Below are 12,425 nucleotides of genomic sequence, written 5' to 3'. Positions count from 1 at the left end.
ATCACACACAAAAAGTGTTTTGTCAAGGCATACCCCTAGGACAGTCTTCTCATCCAACTTTAAAATACAAATGTTTGGTCCTAAGATCCCATGAAATGTAATGTTATCTGTTCCTAGCCCTCCCCATTCATCTAAGACTCACAATTAGATGGAGAAAACAAAAGGACATGGATATTATGGCAGCTGAGAGACTTTTTGTACCAATTCGTTCTCAATTCATGACAGACTTGGTGGTTCCTAAATCCAGATCTGTCCTGCTCTGTAGTCGCTTGAACCCTCATCTGCTGAGACTGGTTTGAAAGAAAAAGACTCTGATGTAAAAAAAAAAACAAAAAAACCCAAAAAACTCTCAATTGCTTAAAGGAAGATCAAATAAACTGAGTAGCATGAAAGCTGAGGATTGACAGAATGATTCAATAAAGCCAGCTACATAACATGCTTTTTATGCCAACTGTCTAATTGCAGCTTTTTAACTTTATCAGAAGAACAGGAAATCCAGTTAACAGACCTGTACAGAAAAAACAAATGAAAAATGTGGTTTGGTTTTATTTGGGAAGTCAGCCGTAAAGACAAGTAAATACTGGTCACCCTCTGTAAAGGCAACATTTAAGGTTTCGGTTAAAATATTAACTAGTTATTGTTGCTAATCATTAACTATTCATTATCATAATGTAATAACAATCCAAGTATTATTTCTTTGTAGTTCTTGGAACATATATTAGTAAAGACAGGTAATTTTGTACGCAAAACAAAAGACTACTAAAAGCATATATTGTTAAAATAGCATGTGGGCTTTATCATTTTGTGTATCACCTATGTTATATGAAAAACAAAATAGATATACAAGCAAGTAAATAAAAATAATAATAAGGAAGTTACCTGCTTTATATACCTACCCTTTCCCTTGAGAAACAGACCCTTTAATTTCAGGGAAAAGGCGATATTTTAAACTAAAATGTGTTGTGCTTTTTTTTTAAACTTCAAAGGAATAATTAATTATCATTAGGCACTCCTGTGTTTCTGGAATAGCAACCGTACTATGACTTTCCAGTGACAAATTGCATTGATTAGGCTGCTGTTTGCTGTGATACATGTGCAGAAATCTAGAGAAAAGAGAGACTTTGTAAATATAATAGTCAAACTAGTCAGAAGAATTCCCAATCATAATAGAAAGGCTCATCAGTTTTTCCTCTTGACTTCAGCTGAAGCTTATTCCAGTAACTCTTCTTTTGCCAGTTCCTCCACCCTCATATCTTTAACACAGTACTTCATTACCCCCTGATTTGTAGGGCTGGTTAGGCAGACTAGGAGGATGCTTCTATAAAGCTACCATTTCCATGTTGGTGTGATTAGCCTGGCTGACCAGATCAAGTGGAACCAGCCCTACAGAAGTCCGTACTATGCAGAACTTTATCTGTCGTTTCTCTAGACCTGAGATTACCTGCAGCCTGGTCTTAATCTTTTATTTACTAGGAGGGGGAAAGGCGAGGGCCGCCTTTGGGGCTGACTGCTGAATGGGAGAACACTGCAAAATACACGTTCTTACTTCGGAAGAGATCAAACAGTCATTTGCCCTGTTTGAAGCAATAAATCCGGAGTGCTTTGTTATGCTAATACGGTCTGACATCACTCCACAGATCAAAGCCACCAGGAGCCCATATAAGCAGGTTCTTCAGGCAGGGAGGGCACAGGCGGAGGCGCAGCTAGTGACATGCTCCTGAGACAGAGCAAGACAGATTCACTCATCCACCCCGCTGCCTCTCCACGCTGCCTGTGACTTTTGTTGCCCTTCCCTTCCCCTTCTCCTCCTCCTTCTCTGTCCACCCTTAGCTGAGTTGAGCAGCGTTTACCTCCAGCAGGCCTCCAGGGCTGGGATCTGTAGCTACAGGGGTTTGGCCGCTGCTGCGAAACTTGGCGCTTGCTGGGAAAAGGCTGAAGGCGAAGCGGAGCTGGTGCGGCAGAGGTAAGGAAAGTGATGAGGTGGACCCGGATCCTCGCGTGGGGCCCTTTTCCAGGGCTGCTAGGGAAACGCCGGTTCGGTTCCCTGGGGCTTAAGAAATAGCTGCGCTGGGGGAGATAAATCTAGCGGTCTCTAAACCATCCGGAGCCGCGCAAAACAACCAGGCTGGGGCCCCGACGGGGGCGATTCCGCCTAGCAGAGGACGCGGCTGGACCCTGGAAAAAGCAACGCTGCAATGTGAAGGGGCCGTTAACGTGGGGAGGGGGCGCAGGGGGCGACGGCTTGTGTCCCCCACAAGCCGGAACGGGGTGGGAAGAGGGGTGATTGTTATACACTCCCACGTGTGCGCCCATCACTCGTGCTGCAGCGCTCGGCTGTCCTGGGGCGGCCGGGTCCGTGGGACGCGCAATGGCACGTCCGGGCGCTGCTTGCAACGAAGGGGATAACCGCTACCCCGCGCCCGAGTGAGCCCGGGGGGGGGGTGTTGCTTTCCCTGGGGGCTGTTAATTATTGCAAACCCCCCTCCCCCTCCAGCGCCTTGTCTTCTGCCGGGCGAGTTTCCTTCAGCGCCGCGCGACGCAAGTAGGGGGCGGCTGCGAACGGCAGCTCGCCTGCCACCTCCCCGGGCAGAGCCACCGACCTGGGCGGAAAGGGGTCGGGCTCAGCCGCAAGCCCCCTACTGCTTGCTCGAGGTGTGACCCAGGGCGGCCGGGGCAGAAAGTAAGAGACGTAAAAATGATCGTGGAATTTTTTAAATCCGTTGCAAAGTTGAAGGGCGCGTCTGTAAAGCAAACGTGAGCTGCAAAATATGTTGGTCTCTAAGTTGCCGCAGGGCTTCTTGTTGTATGTTGCTTTAAATATCTCCCGGTAACGTTATGAATTGCTGCCTGGAAAAACTAAGCTGGGGTTTCCTTTCTCATGGGGTGAAGTGTGGGCAGTGGCTAGCACTGGCTTTGATGGGGGGGTCTGAGAACGGTTTGTGGGGTGATTGGGGGGCTGTGACTGTCTGGGGGGTTAATTGGGGGGTCTGCGCTAGTGAAGAGGGTGGGAACCACTGGCCCAGGGTTGCCTTGCAAGCAACAGGGCTGATGGCTTGAATAGCTGTTCTCCCCCTTGCCTGTTTTTTCTGACTGGTTTCCCAGGCTCGGCTCCATTTAGCAATGACAGAGCTACAGGCTGGGGCGCTGAGCCCGTTTGTGCTGCAGGAATTCCTCAGAGCCCTGTTAGATCGCTCCCTCCTCTTAGAGAAGGGGTAAGAAATTTCACACTGACCCCGGGCTGAGAAGCAGCTTCATGAGAGGTAGAGAAGGGCTCTGACATAGCCGCCAGCCCACAGGGTGCATGGTCAGGGTTTAAGGCTGAAGGTTTAAAGGGGTTCTTTCTTTTAAAAACAACAAACAGACCTCAAGATAAAGTGTGCGTACCCCTGACAGATGGCTGCATTCAACTTCCAGAGGTGGGTCACAATAAGAGAGGGGATAAAAAGTGAGGGTGAAATCTTGATGCTGCTGGGAGGATGCAGGACTGATGGCCACAGAGCTAGCATGCGGTTTCACTGTTAGGCTACGTCTACACGTGCACGCTACATCGAAATAGCTTATTGCAATGTAGCGACATCGAAATAGTCTATTTCGATGAATAACGTCTACACGTCCTCCAGGGCTGGCAACGTCGATGTTCAACTTCGACGTTGGGCAGCACCATATTGAAATAGGCGCTGCGAGGGAACGTCTACACGCCAAAGTAGCACACATCGAAATAAGAGTGCCAGGAACAGCTGCAGACAGGGTCACAGGGCGGACTCAACAGCCAGCCGCTCCCTTAAAGGGCCCCTCCCAGACACAGTTGCACTAAACAACACAAGATCCACAGAGCCGACAACTGGTTGCAGACCCTGTGCATGCAGCATGGCTCCCCAGCTGCAGCAGCAGAAGCCCTGGGCTAAGGGCTGCTGCCCACGGTGACCATAGAGCCCCGCAGGGGCTGGAGAGAGAGCGTCTCTCAACCCCTCAGCTGATGGCCGCCACGGCGGACCCCGCTATTTCGATGTTGTGGGACGCGGATCGCCTACACGTGTCCTACTTTGACGTTCAACTTCGAAGTAGGGTGCTATTCCCATCCCCTCATGGGGTTAGTGACTTCGACGTCTCGCCGCCTAACGTCGATTTCAACTTCGAAATAGCGCCCAACACGTGTAGCCATGACGGGCACTATTTCGAAGTTGGCGCCGCTACTTCGAAGTAGCGTGCATGTGTAGATGCGGCCTTAGTGACAAGACCAGTGGGTGCATGCCACTTTCCTGGGAATAGTGTTGGGGGAGGGGGATTCTTACACCAATGGGACACCTGGAAGGGACCTTGAGAGGTCACTGAGTCCAGCCCCCTGCCCGCTGGGCAGGACCAAGCACCACCTAGATCATCCACAGTAAATGCTCTCCAACCTGCTCTTAAAATATCTGTGGTGATGGAGAGTCCACAATGCAAACTGTGCTGTGAATTGCGCTGCAGAGACCTCAGGTGTGCAAACACTTTCAAAGTGGAGCCTCTCTTCTGGGGATGGAAGAACTGACTCTTCAAAGAGTTTGGAAGAGAGCTTCCAGCAGACTCAGAGCAGGGGGGAGGCACCAGCATTCCCCCTAATTTTTTCCATCTGTGTGGAATAAATTTTGCTATGCGCAGATGTGCACCAGCTACGTTGAGGGCATTCTAATCAGCTGGGGGCACCTGATTCTCTCCTGGACAGCTGTCCAGGCACTCAAATGTCAGAGAACACAGTCAGGCACCTTTCGAATGATCAAAACTTAAGGGCGTGATCCTCCCTTCTAGTAAATACCATTGGCAGAAGTGATGGGTGAAATCAGGTTTCCCAGTTTTGGGGTAGCTAACTTGAGGCATCTCAAAGAGGCCTGATGTGAAAGAGGACTTGTTGCTCAGTCATTACTAAAAAAAAAAAATAGCTCTTTTCTGCCACTCCTCACCACTACTAAGGTGTGTAATGTTGCCTAATGGGAGCACCCACATGCACCAGTCACTTTTGAAATCTTGCCAGTTGACTTTAAGAGGAGCAGAATGTGGCTTTAATTTGGTACACTTGAGGAAAAGCTGCTGGAGGCTAAGAGGAAAAGAAGACCCTCAGTGTTGTCTAGGATGATTTCCTGAAGGGGAGCTCTAAGGAGGATGGAGAGATTGCTCCTTGTTCTGCTGTCTGTCAGCACAAAGAACAATGGTCTGAAGTTACTGAGAGAGTGGAGTAGGTTGGATCTTAAGAAAAACTACTTCACCAGAAGGATGGTGAAGCACTGGCATGTGTTGCCTAGAGAGGTGGTGGAGTCGCCATTCCTAGAGGTTTTTGAGTCCTGGCTGGGATGACTTAGTTAGGGTCAATCCTGCTTGAAGCAGGGGGCTGAAGTCAATGACCTCCTGAAGTCCTTTCCAGGCCTATGATTGTAAGAGTGATGGGAAAGAAATCTGGTTTAAAACTACCACTGTTACTGGGAGCAGCATTAACCCCTGTCTGAGACATGTCTGGTGTTTTGTGAGAAGTTAGGAGTGGGGTGCTTTGTTTTTATTAAAACAAAGGAACGAGGATCCTGGATATCTCTTGTTTGCTGCTGACTGCTCCCTTGAGACAACCTGAATTGTAATATTTACTTGGAGTGGCCATCTCTTCCTTGCACTCCAGGTGTTGGTGTTTGGGAGAAGCAAAAAGCAAAGTTAATGAGGTGAGAATGAAAGCAGAAGGGAAGGAACAAAACACATTTGTTCAAAACCACTCGGACTGACTTCTCAGGATGACCGAAATATTCGCAGATTAAGGGCACCTCCATTAGTCAACGTGTATGTTTAATGTCTTTTTCTGAAGGTTTTTCTATCCATCTATCTGAAAAGAAGAGGATTGGCAAAAACACAGATCTGAAATTTGCATTTCTTCTCTCTCTCCCCAAGCAGATTTACAGAACCTGGGGTAGGAGGGAAGGAACTGGAACAGGGAATGAAGTCTTGCCATATGCTGGGCTAACTAGAAACACACAATCAGACTATAACTCAAGTCATAATTCAAGCCATACGTTTTGTCTGTCTGTTGAGTGTAAAGGTTCTATCAAGAACTGGGTTGGGGTGGGGGAGGGAATCCAAACTTTTTCATGATTCATAAACCACTCCTTTGCAATTTGGATGATAAATTTCTCTGTCACCAAGTCTCTCAACAGTTGGGTGTTAACCATATCTTTGTGCTTTCTTCCTGAATCCAGGTCGCTGCGCTCCAAGAAGGAAAAACATCTTAGCTGAAGGCACTATTGTTCTGAAAATTCAGAAGATCCCCCTTTTAAAAGTTGATTCCCTTCTGAAAGTGGGTGGCTGTAGAAAAATGAAGCTGAGCCTCGTGATATTTCTGTCGTTCATTTTACAGACTGGGATTTGCTCTGGAATAAAATGGCTGTAAGTATCTATCTCTAAATTTTTGAGCAACGCAGTATTTATTTTAAAATCTTATCTGATTTGCTGTTATACTTGTATGACTGTAATACTAGTGGCTTTTGACATCTTGTAAAGACTGACACAGAATTCCTTAAGGCACCAAAATTCCCACTGAGTTCAAGCGATGTAGAATCAGATCAAGCATAACAATATGTACTTGCTTTATTTTAAAAATAAAATCCTTTGAGCCCAGTTCCTTCCTCATTTACACCAAAGGAAGAACAGGACTACCTTGAGCCACTTAATGAAACATTTCATGTCAGATTCTATTATTGCTGGGGAAACACAGCGACTTGTGGGAAAGAATCGGCAGAGCACAAACTAGGAGTCATAGGGCAGGCTGCTAAGATAATGTTGTCAATCTATAGCCAAAGAGAATAGCTGGCAGATAACGTGTTTTTTGTGAACCTTTTACCCTTAGGATTTTGAGAGCTGAGTACTGATTGTAAACTGGTGAGTGCTGTAAAGTCCCCCCACCCCCACCCCCACCCCCGCCCCCGCCCCGATGTTAAAATAGCCTGGCACATAGCGCAAACAGTGAAAGATCATTGGCATTTCTCCAGTTAAATAAGCAATTCAGTTAGTTAATTATCACAAAATAAACCACCAAACCCTTAGAACACCCAACTGGTTTTGTTATTTGTGAATGATCTCTTGGTTTTTATATTAATTTAAGAGCGCCTGTAGATTAAATACTGTGAGCTAGTCCTGGATGAGCTATTGTAAAATGTAATTTGTTGTCAGATTTAACAATCTGTATGGAGAGCATAAGTAGCCCTAAACTGGGTGTTTGTGGCTAATGCACTGGCTGGGGACTCAGGAGATTGGGGGCGGGGGGGGTTCAATTTCTGTCTCTACCACATAGACCACAGGAAAGTCAGTTGGTCTCTACCTTAATTCCCCACCTGTGAAATAGGACTAATAATCCTTTCTCTTCCTCATCCCTTTGTCTAGTGAGCTCTACAGCAAAGAGACGGGCTAGCCCAATGGGGCCCTGGTCCCAGAAGAGCTGGAGGTGTGATTGTAATGCAACTAAAATTCAGGGTGCAGCAACACATTGATATTGACATTTATGTAAAGTCTGAGATTATTAAAACATATCTGTTCCCTCATATGACTGCCTCATGGCTTAAGGCCCCGATTAACCACTTAAGCACATCCTTAACTTAAAGCTTTGACTGTCAATGATAAAACTCATGTGCTTAAAGTTAAGGACCTGCTTAAGTGATCTGCTACAGCAAAGCCCAAGGCAGTGAGCCCATCGAGGGCATTGGGAATATTGCCTCAGAAAGGAGCATGTAGCAAGTGCTGAAATCAGCTCTTTGAAAAGCAGGAATTAGATTGGTTTCAGGGAATTTCCAGAGCAACATGCCAAGAAGCCTAGAGGGGTCTGAAATAGTTCTGCCAGGGGAAAAAGACGCTTTCAGCATTTTATGTTAAAGTTACTTTTAGGGGGAAGAAAAAAAATCAATCTTGGGAATAGCCTTTCCCTGCCACATGTGACCCCCCAATCTAAATTTTTAGTAGGGAAGATGAAAGTTGAGATTTGGAGTCTGAACTACATCCAGATGCAGAACTGTGCGCCAGTCACACCTGTTTGAAACCCAGTGGAAATATGTACTGACTAGTGCACTTTTTGTAAGTGGAAAGCAGCCAACTGGGATTTCGGAGAACTATTTTTTTGATTCAAGTTATTTCCCCTTTTTTTTGTCTACATGAGGGTGGGGCAATTTGGGATCCGTTGTGTTGGTGGTGTGCTGGGGAGTCACTTTTGCGTCTGGTGAGGAAAGTTTTGGCTCTAAAGGGTCACTCTTAAGTCAGGTCTAAACTAGGGAAGAAAGTTGATCCACAATACGCACTCGACATGAGAATCGACTTTCTGCCCTAGTGTAGATTGGGGCACTTCGACATCTCACTGTGTGGAATACCAGGATCAATGGCCAAGCCCGGAGAGATCTCTCTTGCCCCATCTTCACATGCAGCAAAATCCATCTCTGGAAGATCGATCATGGCAGTGGATCTCCCCATAAGTATAGACATACCCTCCATGTATGCCACTGGCTTCACTGAGTTGATTTTGATTTAAAATGTGGTATAAAGGTGGGAAGGAAATAAAAGCTTTGTGGTAAGCTACTTGGGCTTTTATGTTACTTTGATACACCTGTACCTTTTAACAAAGTGGAAAATGCAATAGAACATGAGGTTGTTATTTCAAAATATTCTAATTATTTTTATGGGTACCATGGGCCAGATGTTCAGCTGGCATAAATCAGCACAGTCCCACTGACTTGGAGTCCTGCCTCCTCACACCAGCTGAGGATCTAGTCCTAGATGTGCAAGGCCTGGACCTTGCAGAATAGTTAGTTGCAGGCAAAACTTTGTGCTTGGGAGCAGTCCCTGTGAACTCAAGGGATTCTCATGCGTGTGACGTTACTTACACCAGTGTAAGAGTTTTAAGGATCAGACTGTTAATTACCGTGCAACTTTTACAGCAAGAGTTTTGAACCCAGAGGCTGTGCAGTGTTTTTATGGCTGGCTTGGGCCCAGGATATTAGGGACACAAGGTGAGGGCAGGGCAGTAATGCCTTTTACTGGCCCAAGATCTGTGGCTGAGAGGGACCAGCTTTCAGGCTTACCCAGAGCTCATTAGCTTGTGTCTCTCTCTCACCAACAGAAGTTGGCCCAATAAAACACATTAGCTCTCCTACCTCATCTCTCCAGTGCACCCAGAGGGGAATTTTATTTTATGAATCTTTTTCTAAAAGTTTCCCCAAACATTCTGTACCCAGAAAACAGGTGTTTTGTTTTTTTTTTTTGTTTTGGGTGGCGGGGGGGAGTTTTGTGTTTCAAAATCAGCCTTCACCATCGGAGAAGTGCTGTGCATTGCCTTATTCCCATTACAGCAGCTGGGAGCTGTCAGCCGGAGCTGCCTCGAGCCCTGCACATATGAACATTCTGCGTGAGCTGGAAAGGGCCATCCCCTGGGGGGATTCTGGTGTGATTTGTGATCAAGCCTTGTAATTTTTCCAGGAATGCCTGTGAGTTGCCTGGTGGGGGGGGGGCACCGATTTGCTGGCAAGCTGCTTGTTTGTGATAAGTGAGAGGATCACTAGAGGGAGCTCTGGGAAGCTGTGCATGTTGCATTGCACAGGCTTAAGATTGGTCAGGGGACCAGATTGCAAGTGTCAACCTCAGAGGGAGGGTGGGGAGGAATAGGCAGCTATATAAAACAATGCCCCGAATAGCAGGACTGTCCTGGAAAAATCTGGTCACCTTAAGGACAGGTAACTTTCACAATTGCATTGAACAAGTCTCCAGGAAGCCGCAACAAGTATCATTCACGTTTCTGAACCAGAAAATTCACCCTTGTGTGGGAATTAAGTGGGATCTAGGCATTGTAATGTGCCCCTGCTTAGGAGTGAATTTCACTGACAGAACTGGTACAGAGGCCCAATCCTGTGTTCATTCTGGATATGAAATTGGCACCGAAATCAGGGTTTATAAAACAGCTGCAGGACTCTATTCTCTTCTTAATGGGTGTGATATATTTAAATAGGCTGTTTACAACCTGTTCACTGAAGCCCATGGAGTATATGGACTTGTGACACAAAGGTATTTGGCATTGCAACTCATCAAGCTCTCTGAGGCTTTCTCTTCCAAAGATCTGTTTTGGCTCTCCCCTGTTACCACATAAATTCTCTGTAATGCAAACTCCCTGGTGTCCCATAAATTTAGTTATTTAAAATTCTGTTGCCTTGGGCCTGGTTCTGTAGTACTAACTCCTATACAGCTCTCAGGGTAAAATATGGCTCCCATCAAAATCTGTGTCAAAACTCCCTTGGGTTTCAGTCAGTCCAGAACTTTACTTCCTGCCACTGAGCAAAAGTAAGGACTGCAGGATCAGGCCCTTTCCATCTTCTGCAGAGTGCAAATGAATTGTTTAATCACCTGCCAAGATTTTCAGATGAACTTTCTCTCAGTGGGCCTGAGTATCTTGTCCCATTGATGTAAATCAGGAGGAACTTGACTGTAAAGTGGAATAAGTGAAGGCAGAATCAGGACTATCGTAACTCAATGAATGAGTTTCATGAGGGAAACCAGATCAGGTTTGAGTTTTGCTTTGGAGATGCTTGTGTCATAGAGTTGGAAGGGACCTCAGTAGGTCATTCAGTTCAATCCCCTGCCCTTTTGGCAGGCCTAAGCACCATCCCTTTCTTTATTCTTTAAAATAATTTGCCTTAAATGGGCCTCCTCAGGGACTGAGCTCACAACCCTGGGTTTGGTAGGCCATTGCTCCAACCACTAAACTATCTATCCCTCATGCCCCTTTTATTGTTAACCCCTGAAATTGTCCGGTCTCTGACTTCACCCAAATCAGAGCAGTCCCTAGGAATCTCCTCTTTGCCATGCTTAGGAGAACTCTGGAAAAACAAAAACACTGCCCCTTCCATCCTGAGGGGTGGGAGGAAGTGTATTTGCAGTGGGCAGCAAAGAAGGGGGGGCGTGACTTTGCAGCCACTGTCACTTAACATGTGTAACTCAAAGGAAGAAAAAGTTCATAGATTTAAAAGCCAGACAGGACCATTATGATTTTTTTTAAGCCTGACCACCTGCATCACTTAAGCCAAACAGCCTCACCCAGTAATCTCTGAATCAAGGCCATAATTTATGTTTTGAGGCTGAGCTATATAGTACATCTTTTGGAAACCTCTCTGGTCCTGACTTAAAGACTGCATGTGAAGGTGAAACCACCATGTCCCCTGGTACATGGTTGCATTGGGTAAATGAATACTAAAGCCTTTTTAGGCAGACAAATGGCATTTATATAGTAAAAAATAAATATGAAGAAAAACACTGAAGTGAAACTTTACAGTAAGACGTGCCTGCAGACATGGAGGAGTTTGCCGTGGTCAATACAAGTCCATGGGCTTCAAATCTAAGCCCCCCCCCTCCCCCGCCGAATTTCATGCTAGCTTTAAACTGGCATATCAGTCACAAAGGACCAGTGTAGCTTTTTGTGAAATATTTACCTGTGCAGGTTTGAGCCTGGGGACAGGGGAGTCCTAAAATATGTGGAAGGTTGCCTCCTTCCCTGCAGGTTCTGCCTGGAGACCATTCCCTAGTGTTCAACACACTAGCCACATGTGTCTGTTTTTTGCCCATTGAGAGGGGCTAGTTGGCTTGAACAATGAAGTCAAAAAATTTGAAATCGTAACAGGAAAAACTGGCAGAGAATTTAAAAAAAAAAAAAGAAAATTTAGAAAATCTTTCTGTTAATTCGACCCCTTTGCTGGCTGGACTCTCAACATGATTTACACTTTCAGACTAATGAGGCAAACTTGCTATAGCTGCAGTTGCCGCTGCTCCAGTACTAATTGGACACCTTGGACAGGAAAACATAGAATCATAGAATTCTAGAGCTGGAAGGGTCCTCAGGAGGCTGTCTAGTCCAGCCCCGTGTCCAAAGCAGAAAGACATGACTGCATTAGCTGTGAATCAAACCCAGGTCAACTGCTTGGAAGGGAGCTTATGCCTGCCACTGCTGTTTCGTCAGCACCTTTTCTTCAGAGAACCAGTGCTGTGTTTTTTTGTTTTTTTAAGTGCCAGTATTTGCTGGTAATGAGCCCCAGCCATGGGACTGGCTGGTGGGTGGGGAGCTGGCTTGTCTTTTTTTTTTTTTTTTTTTTTAAAAGAAACACTGACCTTAATGTTCCTGAAATACTATTAAAATGAAAAGGCTTAAACAAAATTCGACCAAAGGGAGGCAAATCGTGCTGCAAAGGATGGATGGCGGTTCTGTTCCGTGTATGGAGAGTGATCCTGCAAAACTTTTATCATGCAAGTGGAACCAGTGGGTGAAGGAGTGTGCCCAGCCTTTCCAATGCATTAAATACTGTAGCCTATTCATGTTTTCAAATGAATCTGTTAAAACTGTCCAAGATAATTAAAAGAATAAATAAATGTCATGATCTGTGCGTGCATCATACTTC

At 45.8% G+C, this 12,425-nt stretch overlaps 1 protein-coding gene across 6 annotated transcripts in view; it reads left to right on the top strand.

Moving 5' to 3' along the window:
- Nucleotides 1-543: 543 nt before the first annotated feature.
- Nucleotides 544-12,425, top strand: part of WNT11 (Wnt family member 11) — a 34,534-nt gene continuing 22,652 nt past the window's right edge. The window contains exons 1-3 of one of the 6 annotated variants that reach the window (XM_074981564.1): nt 2,615-2,680; nt 3,362-3,416; nt 6,210-6,396. In XM_074981564.1, coding sequence (XP_074837665.1) covers nt 6,326-6,396 — 71 coding nt within the window. In that variant the 5' untranslated portion in view covers nt 2,615-2,680; nt 3,362-3,416; nt 6,210-6,325. Of the gene's footprint in view, nt 1,964-2,075; nt 2,198-2,560; nt 2,681-2,735; nt 2,755-3,361; nt 3,417-6,209; nt 6,397-6,856; nt 6,889-12,425 lie in introns of those variants that run through there. The other 5 variants (XM_074981636.1, XM_074981424.1, XM_074981493.1 and 2 more) reach the window with 5 other exon arrangements.

This window comes from Carettochelys insculpta, chromosome 1 (assembly GCF_033958435.1).
Source record: "Carettochelys insculpta isolate YL-2023 chromosome 1, ASM3395843v1, whole genome shotgun sequence".
In the NCBI taxonomy this organism is placed as follows: Eukaryota; Metazoa; Chordata; order Testudines; family Carettochelyidae; genus Carettochelys; species Carettochelys insculpta.
This window is presented reverse-complemented; position numbering and strand designations above follow the sequence as displayed.